This window comes from Hydra vulgaris, chromosome 15 (assembly GCF_038396675.1).
Source record: "Hydra vulgaris chromosome 15, alternate assembly HydraT2T_AEP".
NCBI lineage: Eukaryota > Metazoa > Cnidaria > Hydrozoa > Anthoathecata > Hydridae > Hydra > Hydra vulgaris.
Window position 1 is genome coordinate 47,742,117 of NC_088934.1, and position 18,381 is coordinate 47,760,497.

An 18,381-nucleotide genomic window follows, 5' to 3' on the forward strand; every position below is an offset into this window, starting at 1 on the left:
ATGTCGTCCGATCATCAAGACACAACTTACACCCAGAAAAAGTAGAACAAATCATCTTAATCAGAAAAAACATTGTCCTGTTGGAAAAGTTTGGCAAAAAAATTCTGAATTAATATTTGAAAAAGTTGTTTACATTTGAAAAATGTCATTTGTGTCTATTTGTCAAAACCATGTTTACATTTTTTTTTTTTACTTGGATTTTAATAAATTTGTTTTCAAAAATTGTTAAATTTTTCATCTTGCCTCAATCTCGGTCTCACGAGAAGTACTAACTTCTCGTCTTGGTCTCGTCTCGGTTTGAAAAGACCTAGTCGCGCTCATGGTTAACGTCCGGTGATGGACTACCGGGAGCTGAATCAATTTGTATCCAGTCATACTGCAGATGGCAATGTTTGCAGCACCAAACTTTGCAACTAGAGAAAGTTGGGAGAAAATCTTGAGATAATCGATTTAAAGAAAGCATACCTGCAGATTCGTGTCGACGAAGCATTATGGAAATATGAAGTTGTTGAATATGAATGGCAGCGTTACTGTCTAACAAGATTGGGTTTTGGTTTCAATGTGGCGCCCAGAATAAAAAATAAAATTTTAAAAAAGGTATTATCCTTAGACAAAGTATTGTAGAGTCTAGGACAGATTTATTTATTGATGATATCATTGTCAATAATAACATAGTGTCAAGTTGCAGAGTTCAAGAACTCTTGACCCTGATAGTGTCAAGTTGCAGAGTTCAAGAACTCTTGAAAAAATATGGCTTGGATTCTAAGTTGCCAGAAAAACTTGTTGGCGGTCGTGTGCTGGATTGCAAGTGTACAAACAACCAAGTCCGCTGGAAACGTGACAACATACCCAAAGTTCCAGAAGGAAAAATGGCACGCCTGCAAATCTTTTCTTGGTGCGGACAGCTGATCAAACATTTTCCAATAGGAAATTGGTTGCGCCCTTCATGCAATATCTAAAAAGGGTTTCATGTAGTTGTGGATGAGACTCTTTGGTGAACGAACATGCTGTCAAATTAGTAAGCAGTTTAAATCAAAGACTTTCAAAGGAAGATCCCATTCATGGGTCATGGAACGTCAAAAACACTTCTGAAGCAACAGTGTGGTGCGATGCAAGCAGTTTAGCTGTTAGCATAGTTTTGGAAGTGGCTGGAGAAATAGTAGAAGACTGTTCGTGGCTGAGAAAACAAGATGATACGGCTCACATTAATCTTGCAGAATTAGAAGCAATGAAAAAAGAAATTAATCTAGCAACAAAATGGGGATTTGATTCTATTATTGACTGTGGCAAAAGAAGCAAGTTTGCAATTTAGCTATAGAAAGCTACAGAACAAGAAAGAGACAACAGTGTGCTTCCATTTAGAGGAAATATTCCGAGAAAAAGGACCTCTGCTCCCCTACAAAGCTATATTTTCCTAAGAGTGGAAACCACACACAATTTCTGCCAAAACTAATGAGGAAGTTCTCCACAACTATACACAAGGACAAGAAGTATTTGTAAAACTACATGACTCAAAATGTATGAGCGAATGGAACAGAGGGAGAGTCTCAGATGAAGGACGAGGAGTTTTGGTAGAAATGAATGGATTGCCAAGACACATGTTGGACGCCCATCCTGCTCCCATCATAGCTGACTTGTCTACTAGGGAATTGGAACAACCCATCGTGGATAACCTGAATCTCTGAAGATCGACACGAGTGCGGAAGTTTCTGAGTAAGTATGCAGACTTAGTGATCTAGAGATCAAGGAGTGTTGTAATTAGTGTAAACAATTGCATTATAAATAAACTGTAATTAGTGTAAATAGTTGCATTATATACAAACTATTATTGTGTTGCGTCAGAAGGAACGTTGTGGGTGCGTCATATATTATATTGTATAAAACGTTTATAATGTTTATTATACCCTCAGGGGTATTTGAAAATGTATATATATATTGAGAAAAGATATTCACAGAGACAGTGAGAAAAGAAAATATAGATTTATTATTACAAAAAAAAACTTCAAAATTTTCACATTAAAACAAAGTAAACACAATATAAATGTAAAACAGGTCTTTCATCAAACATTAAAATTATAAAAATAAGATTTTATTTCTCAAACCATTCTTTCCAATTCTAATTCTTATGCGATAACTAAATGTATTAACGCAATTAAAATAATAATTAAATAGTTTCGCATTCTTAATTTAATACTTTTACAGACTTTAAAAAACCGGCAACAGTTATATTGGTAAAGACAGGTAATAACTTAATAATAATAAAAGATAGTTCATAGGACTACAACATTTAAAGTACAATAAAAATACAAAGTAGTACCTCATGCTCAAGCCATTCATTCATAAATTTAACTACATTGGCTTTTTGGCTACATTGTGGAACTCGTATGGAAAAGATATCATGTTAGGACTCATGTAGTCAACATTAGCTGTGGAGCTCCACATATGGATAGTTATACCAACATGATGCATTTTTTTGCAAAGAAAGAAACTTTATCTATTACCTCGTGATAAATATTGAGAACTTCAATAGCCTAGAAGTTTTTTCTGTTTGGTATTGTATACCTTGGGTCCAAAAACTAAAGCAATCTTTTGAAATAAGAACCCTATACTATATAGGTATACCTGCTATACCTGTAGGTATACTATAGGTTAAATATCAATGAATATAATTTCAGCAACAAGCCTTGTAATTATTGTCTTCGAATCTGTAGATTTAAGTAGCCTGGTCTTTGCAAACAATTGGTGTATTGTTGGCTGTATTTTTGGTGTACTTGATAAAGTTCCAGGCTAATTTTTCCAGAACTGAGTGCAGAAAAAGACCTCATGTTGTTTTAAATATCCTCAGATCTATGTATTGGAGTTATTAATACAATGCAAGTGCAATAAACCAAGATAGCTTAGACAAAAAAAGTGAACTTGGGAATGCGCAAAAATTAAAATTAAAAAAGAAATCAGAATTATTCAAGTTCAATGAGAAAGATGAGAACCACAATCTTTGATTCCTTTAAAATCGGTGGAATCGGAATCTACTCACCACTAATGGATGGAATCAGAATCTACCCACCACTAATTTAAAAGCATGATTTAATAAGATTGAATGCTTGTGCAAAAAAAATTATAATAACACAAATTTATTGAAAATGTTGCAATAGATTATATAAATACTTTTTATGAACATTTCATTTTTAATTTTTGCAAGGGGTTTAATTCAATATAACCATAAGATGATGACATGGATTTTGTATTGTTATAATAAAAATCATTTATTTTTAAAACACAACAAAATAAATGCAATTAATTCAATATATTCCAAAAACAAACCTACCAATCAGTATTATCAATGTTATCACCAAACCCAGGAGTATCAACAACTGTTAGTTGAAGCCGTACACCTCCTTCTCTCAGTTCAAATGTTGAAGCATTTACCTGAAGAAATAATAAAACATCAATTTATCAGCAAACTAAAGCAAATTTTAGGCAAAAATGAAAATAAAAGCACATATAATTATAAATTTAGCAATTTGCAATGGTGCACTTTTTTTAAAAAAAAAGGCTTAGGATTTTTATTAAATTTTGCTAATCTTTTTATCAATTTTTAAATTCTAAATTTAAAAATTGATAAAAAGCATAAAATTACAACTTTAACTGCTGTCAAGAAGGAAAGATTTGACTTGCCAATAACACTTAAATCTAAAGATCTAATAACTTATGGAAAAAATAATATTTAATGTCTGTTTGAGCAATCTAATTCAACCTTTTCTAAAACCTATAGCTAAGTCTAGAGCTAACCTTAACAAAAAAAGTTGCTGCATGGAGAAATAAATTTAGCACAGTACAACTAGGGACATACTGGAGATCAAACTCTTAACTTGATTTTAAATTATGAACTTTACCACTAAGTCACTACTACATTTAAAGTTATGTTATAAAAATAATATAATATGTAAAACACATTTAAATTTTTTTTATTTAGAACTTTTATTACAATTTGTTATTTAAATTGCTTGTTACATTTTCAAACTGTGATCTACAAAGGTACCATATGATTATATGATCATATATCATATGATTATGATGGTTATACTGTATAAATTTTAAAAATGTAAATTTTAGAAAATTTTTAATATTGCTGGAAATTTTGTCTTATTTATTAAAAACAAATTTACTCAGAAACCAAGCTGCAACCTCTAATTAAGTTGGAAATATATTAAGTTAGGAATTAAAAGAAAGCAAAGAATTGAGTTAAAGAGCAAGAAAATAACAAAAAAAAAACTAAAAAAAAACTAAAAAAAAACTGTAAATTTAATGAATCAACAAAACATGAAAGTAAGAAAAATGTTTGAAAACATTAGCAAAGAAATATTTGAAAACATTAGAAAACAAAGAAGAAAATTAGTTGAACCAAAGTATTTAAGGCATGAAGGAACAGCAAACTTCACATTACATTATGAAGTTTGCTAATTAAAAAGTTGTACAAGATTGAGTTTTGGTAAACAGAACCAGATTATAGCTCGCTTAAGGAGTAATCATAGTAGCACTTGTAAAAAAAGAAAGAGATGCAGCTTTACAACAACAATATGGAGGCTCAAGCTTAATAGCTAAAGCAGGTTTAACTACATTTACAGACAATGTGTTTTCAGATTCCAGATCATTAAAAAAACAGCTTGGATGTGATAGCAGTATTTCATAAAAGAAAGATAAATGATTTTAAAAAAAGAGAAAAAATGTAGGAAAACAAAGAAAGTAAGCATGATAAAAAGAGACAACCTTAGCAAATGTCAACTTTGCTATAATATACACACACACACACACACACACATATATATATATATATATATAAATCGTAACCTTGTTCGCAGCCTTGTTCGTCAAGGTTCGTGTTTCAGAGCTATAGAGTTGAGAGAGGGTTATAACCACTAATAAGTAGCCTCCTGATCTGTAGTGGCCTTCTTGGCCTTGAGGAGGTGAATAACAAAAAATATATATAAATATATATATATATATATATATATATATATATATATATATATATATATATATATATATATTAATAAGAAAACATCAAACAATACGAATTCTCTTAATACAAATAATAATTTATTTTGAGAAATTTTCACTGGGTTATGGATACCAGCATCATCAGCTCGTAAAATATTACAAAATTTTTTGAACGTTAAAAAACAGTTTTATAAAAAATTTTTTAACTGACGTCAGCAGTTGAATGGCTTCTTTTTTCGTTACGCAAGAATATAAAAAATGGAGTCCAAAATTTAGTTTTAACAAACTGCCCATTATCTAGATTTATTCCGCCATTCGATGGGAAACATTGGTGCCTCTGTATTTCAAGTGCTTCTCGTACTTTACGGTCGAATTTTTTTGTTTCAACTTTAAGAGTTTTAATTTTCTCCCAATTTATTTTTTCAGAGCAAAACTTGCTATGTGTTGCAATTGCTGACTGATGATGTTTGCCATCATTTAAACTTTTTTGATGTTGTTGAATTCTTGTTTTAATTTGTAATTTTGTTTCTCCAACATATTTTTTCGAGCAAACAAACTGAACAGTTACAGTTATTAAAAAAGTCGGTAGCTAAATCCAAAAACCAGTATATATTTTTACAAAAGTGCGAAAAACACAAGATTATTCCGAAATCGTTACGTATCAACAGTCCTGTAAGTACAAAGAGAGCAATGAGTATTGTTTTTCGTTTTCGATTTGAAATTTTGATTTGTCTAAAAAACGATGCTAAAAAACGGTATTTTATCTTTATAAATGAAACAAAAAACCTTCAGGAAAATCTTAAATCTACTCTTGATGAAAAAGACTATGAAAAAGTTGAACATGTTACTGAAAAAGCCCGGGAAATAATGTTTATAAGATCAAAAGAAAGATTATTCAAAAAGTTTAATATTCTTCAAAACGAATTTAAGAATAAACAAAAAATTAAAAACGGTAAATTAACTACACATACTAAGAACGCTGTTTTGAACCTATGCAATACCGAAATTCCTAATAACCAAAATGATCTTCTTAATCTTGGTCCAAACTTTGTACCTTCTTTAAAACATATCCCTTATATGGATATTATCGCCACAACAGAGTCGTTTGCTTTAAAGCTAGAATATAACAACAAAATTGAAAATGCGCAGGATTTGAGAAAAAATGTTTTAAAAGAACTTAAAATGGGTAAAAAAATTAGTCAAAACTTAACAAGAGAGCAAAGAAAAGCTCTAAAGGAAATTAAGGAAAACAAACTTGTCGATATATATCCGTTTGATAAGGGTAATGGGTTTGTGAGAATTGAACACGAAAAAGCTTTAGAAAGAATTCGCGATCAAATTGGTCAAACAAAGGTTTTAAGTGAAGATCCTACTTCTAGTTATGCTATAAAAATTTTTCTCATTTAACGCTGTGTTTCATCAATAAATTTCTGATGGGTCTTTATTGATGAAACACAGTGTTGAATGAGAAAAATTTTTGTTAAGTGATTTTTTACTAATTTAAATATATATATATATATCTGCATTTTGCAAAAAAGCAAACAACATTTGCCGTAAAAAATGTAAATAATAAAAAAAAAAGGTCCCATATTTTAATTTGGGCAGCCCCAAATATGATCAACACTGTTGAAAACGGTCTAGAAAAGTCTCTGATATATATATATATATATATATATATATATATATATATATATATATATATATATATATATATATATATATATACACATACATATATATATATATATATACACATACATATATATATATATACATACATATATATACATATATATACCAACCCTCGAAATTAGGAAAAATTAGATCAGCAATAAATTGCTGACCTCAAATTGTTAAAAAAATTTAACACAAATGGGTTCCTGTAAAAAATAAAAACGAGGTAAAATTTTTTGCCAAACTTGAACGTTTTACAGTTAGGTCGGCAGTGCAGAATGCTGACTCTAATTCTGAGGGCTGATATATACTCAGGCCTTCTTGTAAGAGGAGAGCGATTGTACATCTTAAATGACCAAGCACATTAAACTTTGTTTTGATAACTTGTCCATGGTTTTATAGAAGTTTTGATTTTTAGCGCAAAAATGCTAAAAAAAATAATGGTGAAATAGAAACCAAAGCAGAAATTATAACTAAAAAAAAATTACAAAACTGAAACTAAATTAAAGAAATGAAAATTTTAAAGAATATTAAAAAAATGAAAAAACAAACAGAAAAATTTATTTTTTAGCCTAAACTTCATTGTCAACATAATTAAAAAAAAAATTTGCACAGCTCTATAAATCTTTGTAATTCCCAACCTTTATAATTCTTATGATATAACAATAAATAGGTTAAGACCAGGGCGTATCCAAGGGGGAGGGCAGGTGATAGGGCTTCCTCCCCCACAGTATTTTTTAATTTTTCATTGTTAGAAATTGATCAACTTAACACAGCACAATGTTTGAAAATGTAAGTAATTAGGGAGGCTATTTTGAAAAAAAGTGGCATCAGATTTCATAAATTGTTTTGGTTCAAATTTTAAATTTTATGCAAAAATAATTGTGATAGTTAAAAAATTTTAAGCAGAATATTTTTATTTCTATTACTTTGAATTTTGTTTACATAATTCTTGTAAATTTTTTGTTTTCTTATATTTAGGTTGCTTTTTTCAGCAACAATATTCGATATAAGTCAAGGAACGAAACAGAAGTTTCAGAAATTTTGTTTAATCTATTTGTAAAATATATTTATCTATTTGTATTGTAACAAGTTTTTAATAGCAATAAATAGTCATAAATACAAATAAAAAAATCTGAAATATTTGGCTACATTCGCTACTATTAGTAGAACAGTTATCATCATTGGAGCAATCACTTTTGTCGTCATCACTTTCATTAAAAAATTTCTTCCTCTTAACCTCATAGTTCATTTTCAGACAAACTGATGTCACACTCAACGTTTGTTGGAGCATTGTTTATATTTTGATGAATGATGGCAATGACAGGATCTGTTTCATTAGGAAATTTTAGTCTTCTATGTTTTAGTAAATATTTATTTACAGCATCTTTTAATATTTCCTCTCATTCTTCATCGGTCCATACATGGATATTTCCAGCAATGAGCATGCTTTCTTCCATCGTACTATGCTTCATGCTTAGCCGTTTATCTGAAAGAATAGTAGTCAGAGTGCTGAAGCATCTTTCTACAGCGCTATTGGACGAAGACAAACGCAAGCACAAATCCACTAACAACAAGATATTTGGGAAATCCAAATTTTTAAATTTAAATATTTTTCCCAAAGTTCGAGACAAGACAATTTTAGATAAAATGTTTTAATTGTTATTTGTAGAGCAATAATACCATTATCTTTGTTGTTCGTTCAATATTGAGGATCTAGCCATGCCATGGAGGTCAATACTTTGTTATCCTTAAATGTTGGAAACCCAAATTGAATTAAATGTATCAAAATATAGATGCATTTTTTACGTAGCTTTAACGCTCTTTCAACATCATCCTGTTTTTTGTTAATCATGCCATCAAGCTTGATGTCAAGGTATTTTTTGTTTATTCTTTTCTTTTTGTACCCTTTCATTAGGTAGCCTGATTCAAGAAAAAACACGCCAAGTTTGCTAGTCCTTAAGTTTACTAGAGTTTCTCAAAAGGTAAAACAGAGTTGTGTAAAATGTATCACATTTTGTAAATTCTTTAAATTGCTTCATAGCATCTTTAATAGCCAGTTCTAGTCGGTGATTAACACAGTGGATGTTAACTAACTAAGGGCGTGTTTGTTTTAATTGAGTTAATGCCCCAGTGTAAATTCCCATGTTGACATTGGCTCCATCAGCCGTTGCAAAAATCAACTTTGTACGGTAATCAATAATTAATAAAGGAGTTATACATTTAGTTATGTTGTTTTCGATAAAAACACTGTCTAGTGCTAATTTTAAGGAATCAGCATTTCCACCTCCGAAATCAGCCATATTGCATAGCGCAACAAATAAAATAACACGGACCACCAGAATGCTGCACTCGAACTAAAACAGCTTCTTTGTCACTGCCTGTTTTGCAAGCTTTACTGCCATTTGAAAGCAAGGACATAAATGGCTTGTTAACAATAATAACCACTATTTTCTCTGTTATTGCATGGGCAATGCAATGCATAAATGTTCTAGCTAAAAAAGAAATAGAGAAAATTAAAAATAAATCATTTTTTCTCTAAAAAAGTTCAAGTAAGTAAAGACATTAAAAAGAAATTACTATCTTTCAGAAATGATTGATTTTTGCAATTTTAATAAATGTGTGTGTGTGTCTATATATATATATATATATATATATATATATATATATATATATAAATATATATATATATAAATATATATATATACATATATATATATACAGGTGTGCGTTTGTGTATGTATGTGTGTATATATATATATATATATATGTGTGTATATATATATATATGTGTGTATATATATATATGTGTGTGTATATATATATATATATATATATATATATATATATATATATATATATATATATATATATATATATATATATATACAGGTGTGGGTTTGTGTATGTATGTGTGTGTATATATATATATATATATATATATATATATATATATATATATATATATATATATATATATATATGTATATAATACCTGCATCTTTGTTACTTCTGCCTTGCAATAGTCTATCCTTATCACGTTGAACCTTAACAAGGACTTCAAAATTGCTATGCGGCATGGCTGGATGCAAAGCTAATTAATAAGCTGTGCGCATTAACTTTAAAAAACCTTCAGTGATATCTTCGCTTATTGACGTATCCATGTTTGTTTTTATTCTCTTTAAAGGAGATTTAGCAAGATTCTCTAAACGCACTGCTTCTTTATGCAATACTGTTGATAAATGTCTCTTTACCTAGAACATAAATAAAACAATTACTACTACATATTAAATTTTAGGTTTTTAATCTTTTAACTATATAAATTGTATTATAAATCTCTCCAACTTTATATTCTATATTATTCAATACATATTGATAAGTTAAAAATATTTTATATTCTATATTATTCATTATATATATCGACAAGTTGTACCTGATGATGTGTTACAACATTAGTTTTAGCACAGCCAAATAAGGAAGATTCGCCTTGATTCATATTTTCATGCTTCGAACATATTTTGCACCATATTTGTACGACAGTGTCAACACCATTAACATTTATGAACTAATAACTGAGAAAATCGTATTTCTAAGATAAAACCGTATGTAACTTGATAGCCTTTGTACTCATCTTTAATCTGACACCTTAAACTCTAATCTGATTACTTTTTTCAATGATCGCCTTTTATTACATTGCAATGAAGTACTCCGGAATTTTTGTTGCAGTTTAATTGTAATCATGCAAGTAATTAAATTAGGAATTCCATTATTTACGAGAAAAAGGTATTGATACAATTGGAAGCGTGGATCAAATTGTTTCCTAAAGTCTGTCGTATTTTTAATGTAATACAAAATGGAAAATATATGAAAACCGTTACATTAGCATTAATGACTATTTATTACTTTAAAACTTGTTACAATACAAATATATATATATATACATATATGTATGTATATATATATATATATAAATATATATATATATATATATATATATATATATATATATATATATATATATATATATATATATATATATATATATATATATATATATATATATATATATATATATATATATTACAAATAGACTAAACAAAATTTCTGAAACTTCTGTTTCGTTCCTTGACTTATATCGAATATTGTTGCTGAAAAAAGCAACCTAAATATAAGAAAACAAAAAATTTACAAGAATTATGTAAACAACATCCGAAGTAATAGAAATAAAAATATTCTGCTTAAAATTTTTTAACTATCACAATTATTTTTGCATAAAATTTAAAATTTGAACCAAAACAATTTATGAAATCTGATGCCACTTTTTTTCAAAATACCCTCCCTAATTACTTACATTTTCAAACATTGTGCTGTGTTAAGTTGATCAATTTCTAACAATGAAAAATTAAAAAATACTGTGGGGGAGGAAGCCCTATCACCTGCCCTCCCCCTTGGATACGCCCTGGTCTTAACCTATTTATTGTTATATTATAAGAATTATAAAGGTTGGGAATTACAAGGATTTATAGAGCTGTACAAATTTTTTTTTAATTATGTTGACAATGAAGTTTAGGCTAAAAAATAAATTTTTCTGTTTGTTTTTTCATTTTTTTATTATTCTTTAAAATTTTCATTTCTTTAATTTAGTTTCAGTTTTGTAATTTTTTTTTAGTTTTAATTTCTGCTTTGGTTTTTATTGCACCATTTTTTTTTAGCATTTTTGCGCTAAAAATCAAAACTTCTAAAATACCGTGGACAAGTTATCAAAACAAAGTTTAATTTGCGTGGTCATTTAAGACGTGTGATCGCACGCCTCTTACGAGAAGGCCTGTATACATATATATCAGGCTATATATAAGGCTGTTACAAGAAACATGAGCATTTTATGTCCACACATAAAATATATTTTTTAGACAGTTTGACCACAGCTGTTTGCATATTTTGACATTTTGAGTGTTAACTAAGCCGAACTAAACTAAAGAGAAAACTTTAAAAAAATAGTACTAGAAATTAAAAAACTTTATTAAAAAAATAAACAAAAAAGTTAACTTTAATAAACCAAAAAATAAAACTCACTTGAAAGCATAAAAAAACTAAAGAAAATATCAGTTTCAAAATTATGTATTCTAAACCTGAAGGTTTAATTATTTTTATACTATTCTTACCTACAAAGAAATGTTTATCAAAAAGAGTAAACATTTTTTATAAATAAAAAATGTCATTTACTAAAAGTTTTTTTTCAAAGAATAATACAATTTTAAAAAAAGAATTGACAATATGCTATTTATTTAATGTGTTATTATTTAACTAGGGTGTATTTTGTTGGAAAAAATACATATTTATATAAATTTTTTAAAATTATACAAAACACTCTTTGATAATTTTAAGAAAATGTGTTACTATAAACAATTGTTAGAAATTATTTTTCATTATTTAAAAAACAGAAAAATAAACATCACATTTCTATATATTTTAAAGTAAAGTAATGTTTATTTGCATAAATAAAAACACTTTTAAAATGTTTGAAAATAATTTTTCAAGTTTTGCTGAAATGTAAACAATCTAATAGAATATATAGAACTATTATGATTATCATAGTTGTTATTTTTTATTGTGCATTTAACAGCGGCAATAATATGATATTTTTATTAACTTATTATTAAATACTTAATATGATATTATTTTTAAAGTTTTAAAATAGAAATGTCAAAGCAACTTATTTTATTTTTATTTCCTTTTATTTTAATTTCTTTAAGTTTATAAGTTTTTTTATTTGCAAATAAATTTAGAAAACTAAATTGAGAAAAATTTATTTGAAAATAAAAATTCATCTGAAAATAAAATTTCCTTATATTACATATGAAGGGCACAGGGGAAAAAGCAGACATGTCAAAAATTTCGTATATTGAGTTTTTTCCCTTAGTATGTAGAGCCCAACACAAAGTTACATCTTATTATGTTGTCGAACTGAAAAACCAGCAAAGTCTCGAGTATTTAGTATTTAAAAATATAGCCATCTGGGGAAAAAGCAGACATGTCAAATATCTACAGGGAAAAAAGCAGACATGTTCCCGTGCGTATGTGGTGTTGATTCACATTACTAGGTCAGCCAATCAGCATTTAGCTTCGGCATAACAACAAAGTGCATGCAAAATGGTGGATTGCTTTGACAGTCCAGTTTTGACTAAGAAGCCTCGAAAGCAAAAAAGTAATGGAAGGAAAAAAGATGCAGCAAAGATTAAACGCATAAAAAATCACATATCAGGTGAGGACTGCAAATGTAGTTGTTTAAAATGTTTTGAACATATAGATGAAGCTGCAAGACAATCACTTATTGAGGGCTTCAATACATACTAAAGCTAAGACAGCCAAGACACTTATCTGAATACAATTATAGTAGTTCTCCCTGTAAAACAACGTAGGTGTAGGAAAGGTACAGACAAAGATTCCTACAAACCTAAAGAGATTAGCGTAAAGTATGTCATAAAAGTATCCACAGGAACATCAGTGGAACCAGTGGTAGTGTGTGCGAAAGCCTTTTGCTCGCTCTTCGGCATCACAAAAAACCGAGTAGAAACAGTTTCCAAAGCAATGTCATTAACAGGTGAGTTGGAATTAGAATTAGTGTTTTTAATTTGAATTTGATTGGATTGCTGATTGTGTGAGATTTTTCCTCACAGGTCATGCACCACAAGATGGATGAGGAAAGCATAACAACAGGCCACACAAATTGACAGATAAAACAGTAACATTGATGTGTGACCACATGTCATCTTTCCGATGCAGACACAGTCACTATGCAATGGGGGAGTCAAGAAAGTTGTACCTTCCAGATACCTTGAATGTTGCTAAAATGCATCAGATGTTTGTGTCAGTTCATCCTGTAAACAAGGTTTGTGCATGTTTTTATGTCAGTGATAGTCAAATAGAGGTTATTTTAAAGCTGCTTTTTTTGCATGCACAAATAATAATTTTTACTTGCAGCTAAATTTACATATCAAATCCATCACAGCATCTGTTGGATTTGTCTTTTTTTATTTTATTTTAATTTTATTTATTTATATTATCAGGGCATATTATTACAAAATTTTGCTACTAGCCAAAAAATGTAAAAACTCTCATATATAAATACACCAAAATATTTGAATTAATTTAATTCCTTTATATTTAACATTATTTAAAGATTACTTACAAATAAATAAGATATAATCAATTTTGATTAGATATTTTAAAGACTATTAAATGACACCATAAATGCAATAATTTATAAAAATAAATCAAAGTTGACAATCTAGAATCTTTTAACACTGGTCAGATAACTCAAATTCTTCTTCTATTGCCTCAGTTTAGAAATTCAACACCTTTTTTTCAAAGCTAATTAATCTATAAAATGTTTAAAACTCTGTGAACAACCCTTGTGCATATACATTGATACCCATTGATTTTGTTTTTCACAGCATAGCACAATGTCAACGTATAAATCATTAAAAATCAAGAGACTTTTTTTCAATCTAATCAATCTATCACGCGCGTGTTTTAATTGCTCTGCATTAGGCTAAGCGTTTCAACTTAAGCTATTCTTTTTTTAGAATAAAAGCGATCGATAGTCTTTGACTATTTTATTGAAAAAGTTTGTTTTTTTTTTCTTTATTTCCTTTTTTTTTCCTTTCGCGCAGGTTAGCTATGAATCTTACCGGACACTGGTTAACACAAAAATCCACATTGGATTTGGTTACCCACGGAAGGACACTTGTTACATGTGATGAATTCATCATTAAGTTGCAGCATGTGGATGGTGACATCGCTGACACCAAGAGCAATGACAGAGATGTTGCTGGTCTGAATAGCAAAAAAACTGAACTATTAACAAACCACGAGCTGCACAAACGCAAGGCCTGTACATTCTATGACAGGAAAGCTGCAACTAAGGAAAGGGCAAGAAAATGTGACAAGTTTGAAGCAATCTGCTTTGACTTTGCCAAAAACCTACCAGTGCCAAACAAGTCCACCAATGACGTTTACTATTGCAGGCAGCTCAGCCTCTATACGTTTGTAATTCATGTATTGTCAACTGATGAATTGTATATGTATACATATGATGAAACAGTAGCAAAAAAAGGGAGCTGACAACGTTTGTTCACTTCTTGCTGACTTCATCCGCAGCCACTTCTCTGAAGTCGTGGACGAAATCAGTTTCTTCTGCGATAAGTGCAGTGAACAAAATAAAATTACACAGTGATAAAGTACTTATACAATCAGGTACATGAGCGCAAGAGATTCAAGATAGTGAAAATCACCTTTCCGATAAGAGCCCACTCCTACATGAAGTGCGATAGACTTTAGCAACGTCAACATGGCAAAGAATGTAGACTTGCCAGAGGACTGGTTAGCAGAATTTGCAACTGCCCGATCACGTCCAACACCTTTCGCGGTCATCAGGGCTACACAGGACATCTTCTTCGCCTACACAAAGTACTTAAGACCTTCTTTCAAAGCCGCATGCCCTATAAAAACATGCCCAGTCAGGGAAATCCACATTTTGGACTCCCGCCCATTGCTTGTTCTCTACAGGGATTCTTGGAATGGTGCGTTTGTGTCTGCTGTACTAAAAAAAACAGGGACTCAGCATGGGAAGAAGCAGCTACAGATGTCTGTCCTTACCAAGTTGTATGAAAATGGTCCTCTGCCCATCAGTTCAGAAAAGTATAAAGACCTTCAAGTATTGAAAAGGTTTTGCAGCCCTACAAATGATCAGTTCTTCAAAGAGCTTCCTCATAGTCGATCAGACACTGGCTAGAGCTAACCCAGGTCATGAACTCAGTGATTTGTTGGAGAATGAGGATTGAATTGGTTATGTTGAATCTCTTGTTTCATTAAAACGTTGCAACTGTAGCTTGTTTTATTTTTCCTACTTTGTTCTTGTGTGCTGTTTGTGCAGTTATCATGAAATTAAGCTTTCTGTAAATTACAAAAAATGTCTCGCTTTGGTTAATTTTTATGGAATTTTTTTTATTTATAAAGATTGATTTATATGGCTTCTAAGTTCTAATTTCATTGTTTAAGCATCCCATAGCATTATAAGTATATCTGTAGAATAAAACTTAGCCTATATTGGAATGTCTTGGTTTCAGGGGAAAAAACAGACATGTCACAAAACCACCTCTTATGTGATTTTTTTAGTTTAAATCCCATCGGTCAATAAAAAAACATACAAACTTTATCGTTTATAGCAATGATATTGGTTCACCTTGCAGTATGCTGAATCTCAACTTTGTATTCTGTAGCTTAGATCATTGAAGAGTGTTTGAACTTTTAAAATAGGTTTTCTCAAAACTTGCAAAATGTGACTTGTCTGCTTATTTCCCTGTGCCCCTCATATATCTCTACATGTCATATAACTAGATGTTTGTCTTTAAATAAAGATACAAACATCAATGTTTTCATAAAAAAAAAAATTTGTCACGTCACGGATTTGTAATATATGTATGTATGTGTGTATATATATATATATATATATATATATATATATATATATATATATATATATATATATAAATATATATATATATATATATATATAAATATATATATATATATATATATATATATATATATATATATTTATATATATATATATATATATATATATATATATATATATATATATATATATATATATATATATATATATATATATATATATATATATATATATATATATATATATATATATATATATATGGTTTCCATAGAAGCCAGAAATGAAAGACTTATCTAAGGAGACATACAGTAGAGAACGCAGTAAGAGCGTTGCCATTCATCAATATAGAAACACAAATATTATTGCAAAAACTATTATCAGAAAAAAAATATGTTTTGATTGGGTTAAAAGTTACTGGTAGCATCAAGCTGGCACTGAAGAGATTTTACTTTTTGTTAAAACTGAGTATACAATTGTGTCATCAACAAGTAAAGCCATGTTAGAAAATATATTATCAGGTAAAATATTAATATGAATAAGAAACAACACAGGATCAAAGATAGAACCCTGTGGTATCCACAAAAAAAACTTAAGATAATGGAGCCTTAATAAAACGAAGATATCATTTTCAAGCAGGCAGCATAATGAGATTCAGTTTAACATTGTTAAAAAGAGTTAAAGTGAGGAAAATTTTAACAACAAAAGGGGTGATTAGGATTAACTAAATGAAATTTTATTGAGACAAAAATATATCTCACTTTTTATTCATTTGGTATAGTAACAAACAAATTGCATTCTGAATAAACAAAGGCAGCAAAAAACCACTCAAGAGTGATTTTTTGCTGTCTTTATCTATTTAAAATGCAATTGTTCCTCTAAGTAAACTTCTATGTTCTCCTTGAATTTGTTAAGATCAGATTTGAAAATATGAACTTTGATTCACATTCTGCATTTTGTAACACACTTTTGTCTTAGGTCCAAAAGAATCAAGGAGATCTTGTAAAACTGCTTTGAAGGCCTATGAGGAACAATACCTTTTTGAAGTCTATGATACTTTATAATCAGCATACCTCAAAGCACTAAGCAATCTTGACACTTCCTTGTATCTGTACTTGTGATCTGTACTTCCTTGTATCTGTACTTGTTCACAAGTGTGAAAACTTGTTGATCTTTTCAAATAACTTTAGCAGTTCAGAAATATTCTAGTACTAATTCTCAGTATTCAATACAAATTGAAAACTTTCTCACACAGCCATACGAAATACATTGTTCTAGTGACAGAATCAAAGTTTTTGTGAAACAATAGTTAATTTTTTATTTGTTTTAGGAAAACAAACTTTCCACCTAAGAACAAAACAAAAATAAAAATCTGTTACATAGTGTAATCATCTAATAATAGTGTTTATGCAACATAAAGACTTGTAGTTATAGATGCATAATATATAGATGGAAAATATAGACTTTCCATAACTGTGATAAAGAACCAAAATTTTCAGTTATTGAAACAATACATTATGAACTTTATAATCATAAAATCAAAAATAATCTTACTGCCATTGTTTTTCCAAACTTTGATGCTGCATCTTCATATTGTGAAGGGCAGTAGATATCAGTCAGAAACAGCGAGTTAATTAATGTTGATTTACCTAGACCACTTTCTCCTAAATCAAATATTTTCAAAAATTAATATTATTTTATCAAAAATCATTAATGTATGAACTGAAGCCACCTTTAACTATTTCAGTATGATATATGCAGAGTGTTAACTAGCCTGATGGCACCGCGTATAACGCGGAATTCCCAATTTTTTTAAATTTCCCAAAGTTTAAAAAATTATTAAAAAAACAACCTTTAATCCTGTTATTAACAGACTTAGATTTTAAGTGTTATGCAAGAAATGTAAAAATATTTAGTAAATGAAGAAAATAATTTAGTTGAACGAAAACAATTACTTTCTTTATTAAAGAAAAAGCGAAGGAAGTCATTCAATTCAAAGTCATTCAAAAAGCGAAGCAATTTTTTCAAAAATAAAATAAAAACTGTATTTTTTAATTGACGACGTCAGTTGTTCTTTGGATTTTTTATTTCGCTTGTTACTTTGTTTTTTTATTCGTGTTTTTATCTTAGACTTTTTATTTACAATACAAAAATTTTAAACTAACGAATGCTGTTTATCTTAAGTTAAGAATATAACAAAGATTTTAGCACAGTAATTATTCAAAAAATGACTT

At 29.0% G+C, this 18,381-nt stretch overlaps 1 protein-coding gene across 3 annotated transcripts in view; it reads right to left on the reverse strand.

The window, feature by feature from the left end:
• LOC100209354 (septin-7) overlaps window positions 1-18,381 on the reverse strand; it is a 65,877-nt gene that overhangs the window by 24,632 nt on the left and 22,864 nt on the right. For all 3 annotated transcript variants that reach the window (XM_065819971.1, XM_065819973.1, XM_065819972.1), the window contains 2 exons: window positions 17,702-17,811; window positions 3,326-3,426 (listed from right to left, as the gene is read on the reverse strand). In XM_065819971.1, coding sequence (XP_065676043.1) covers window positions 3,326-3,426; window positions 17,702-17,811 — 211 coding nt within the window. The remainder of the gene's footprint in view (window positions 1-3,325; window positions 3,427-17,701; window positions 17,812-18,381) is intronic.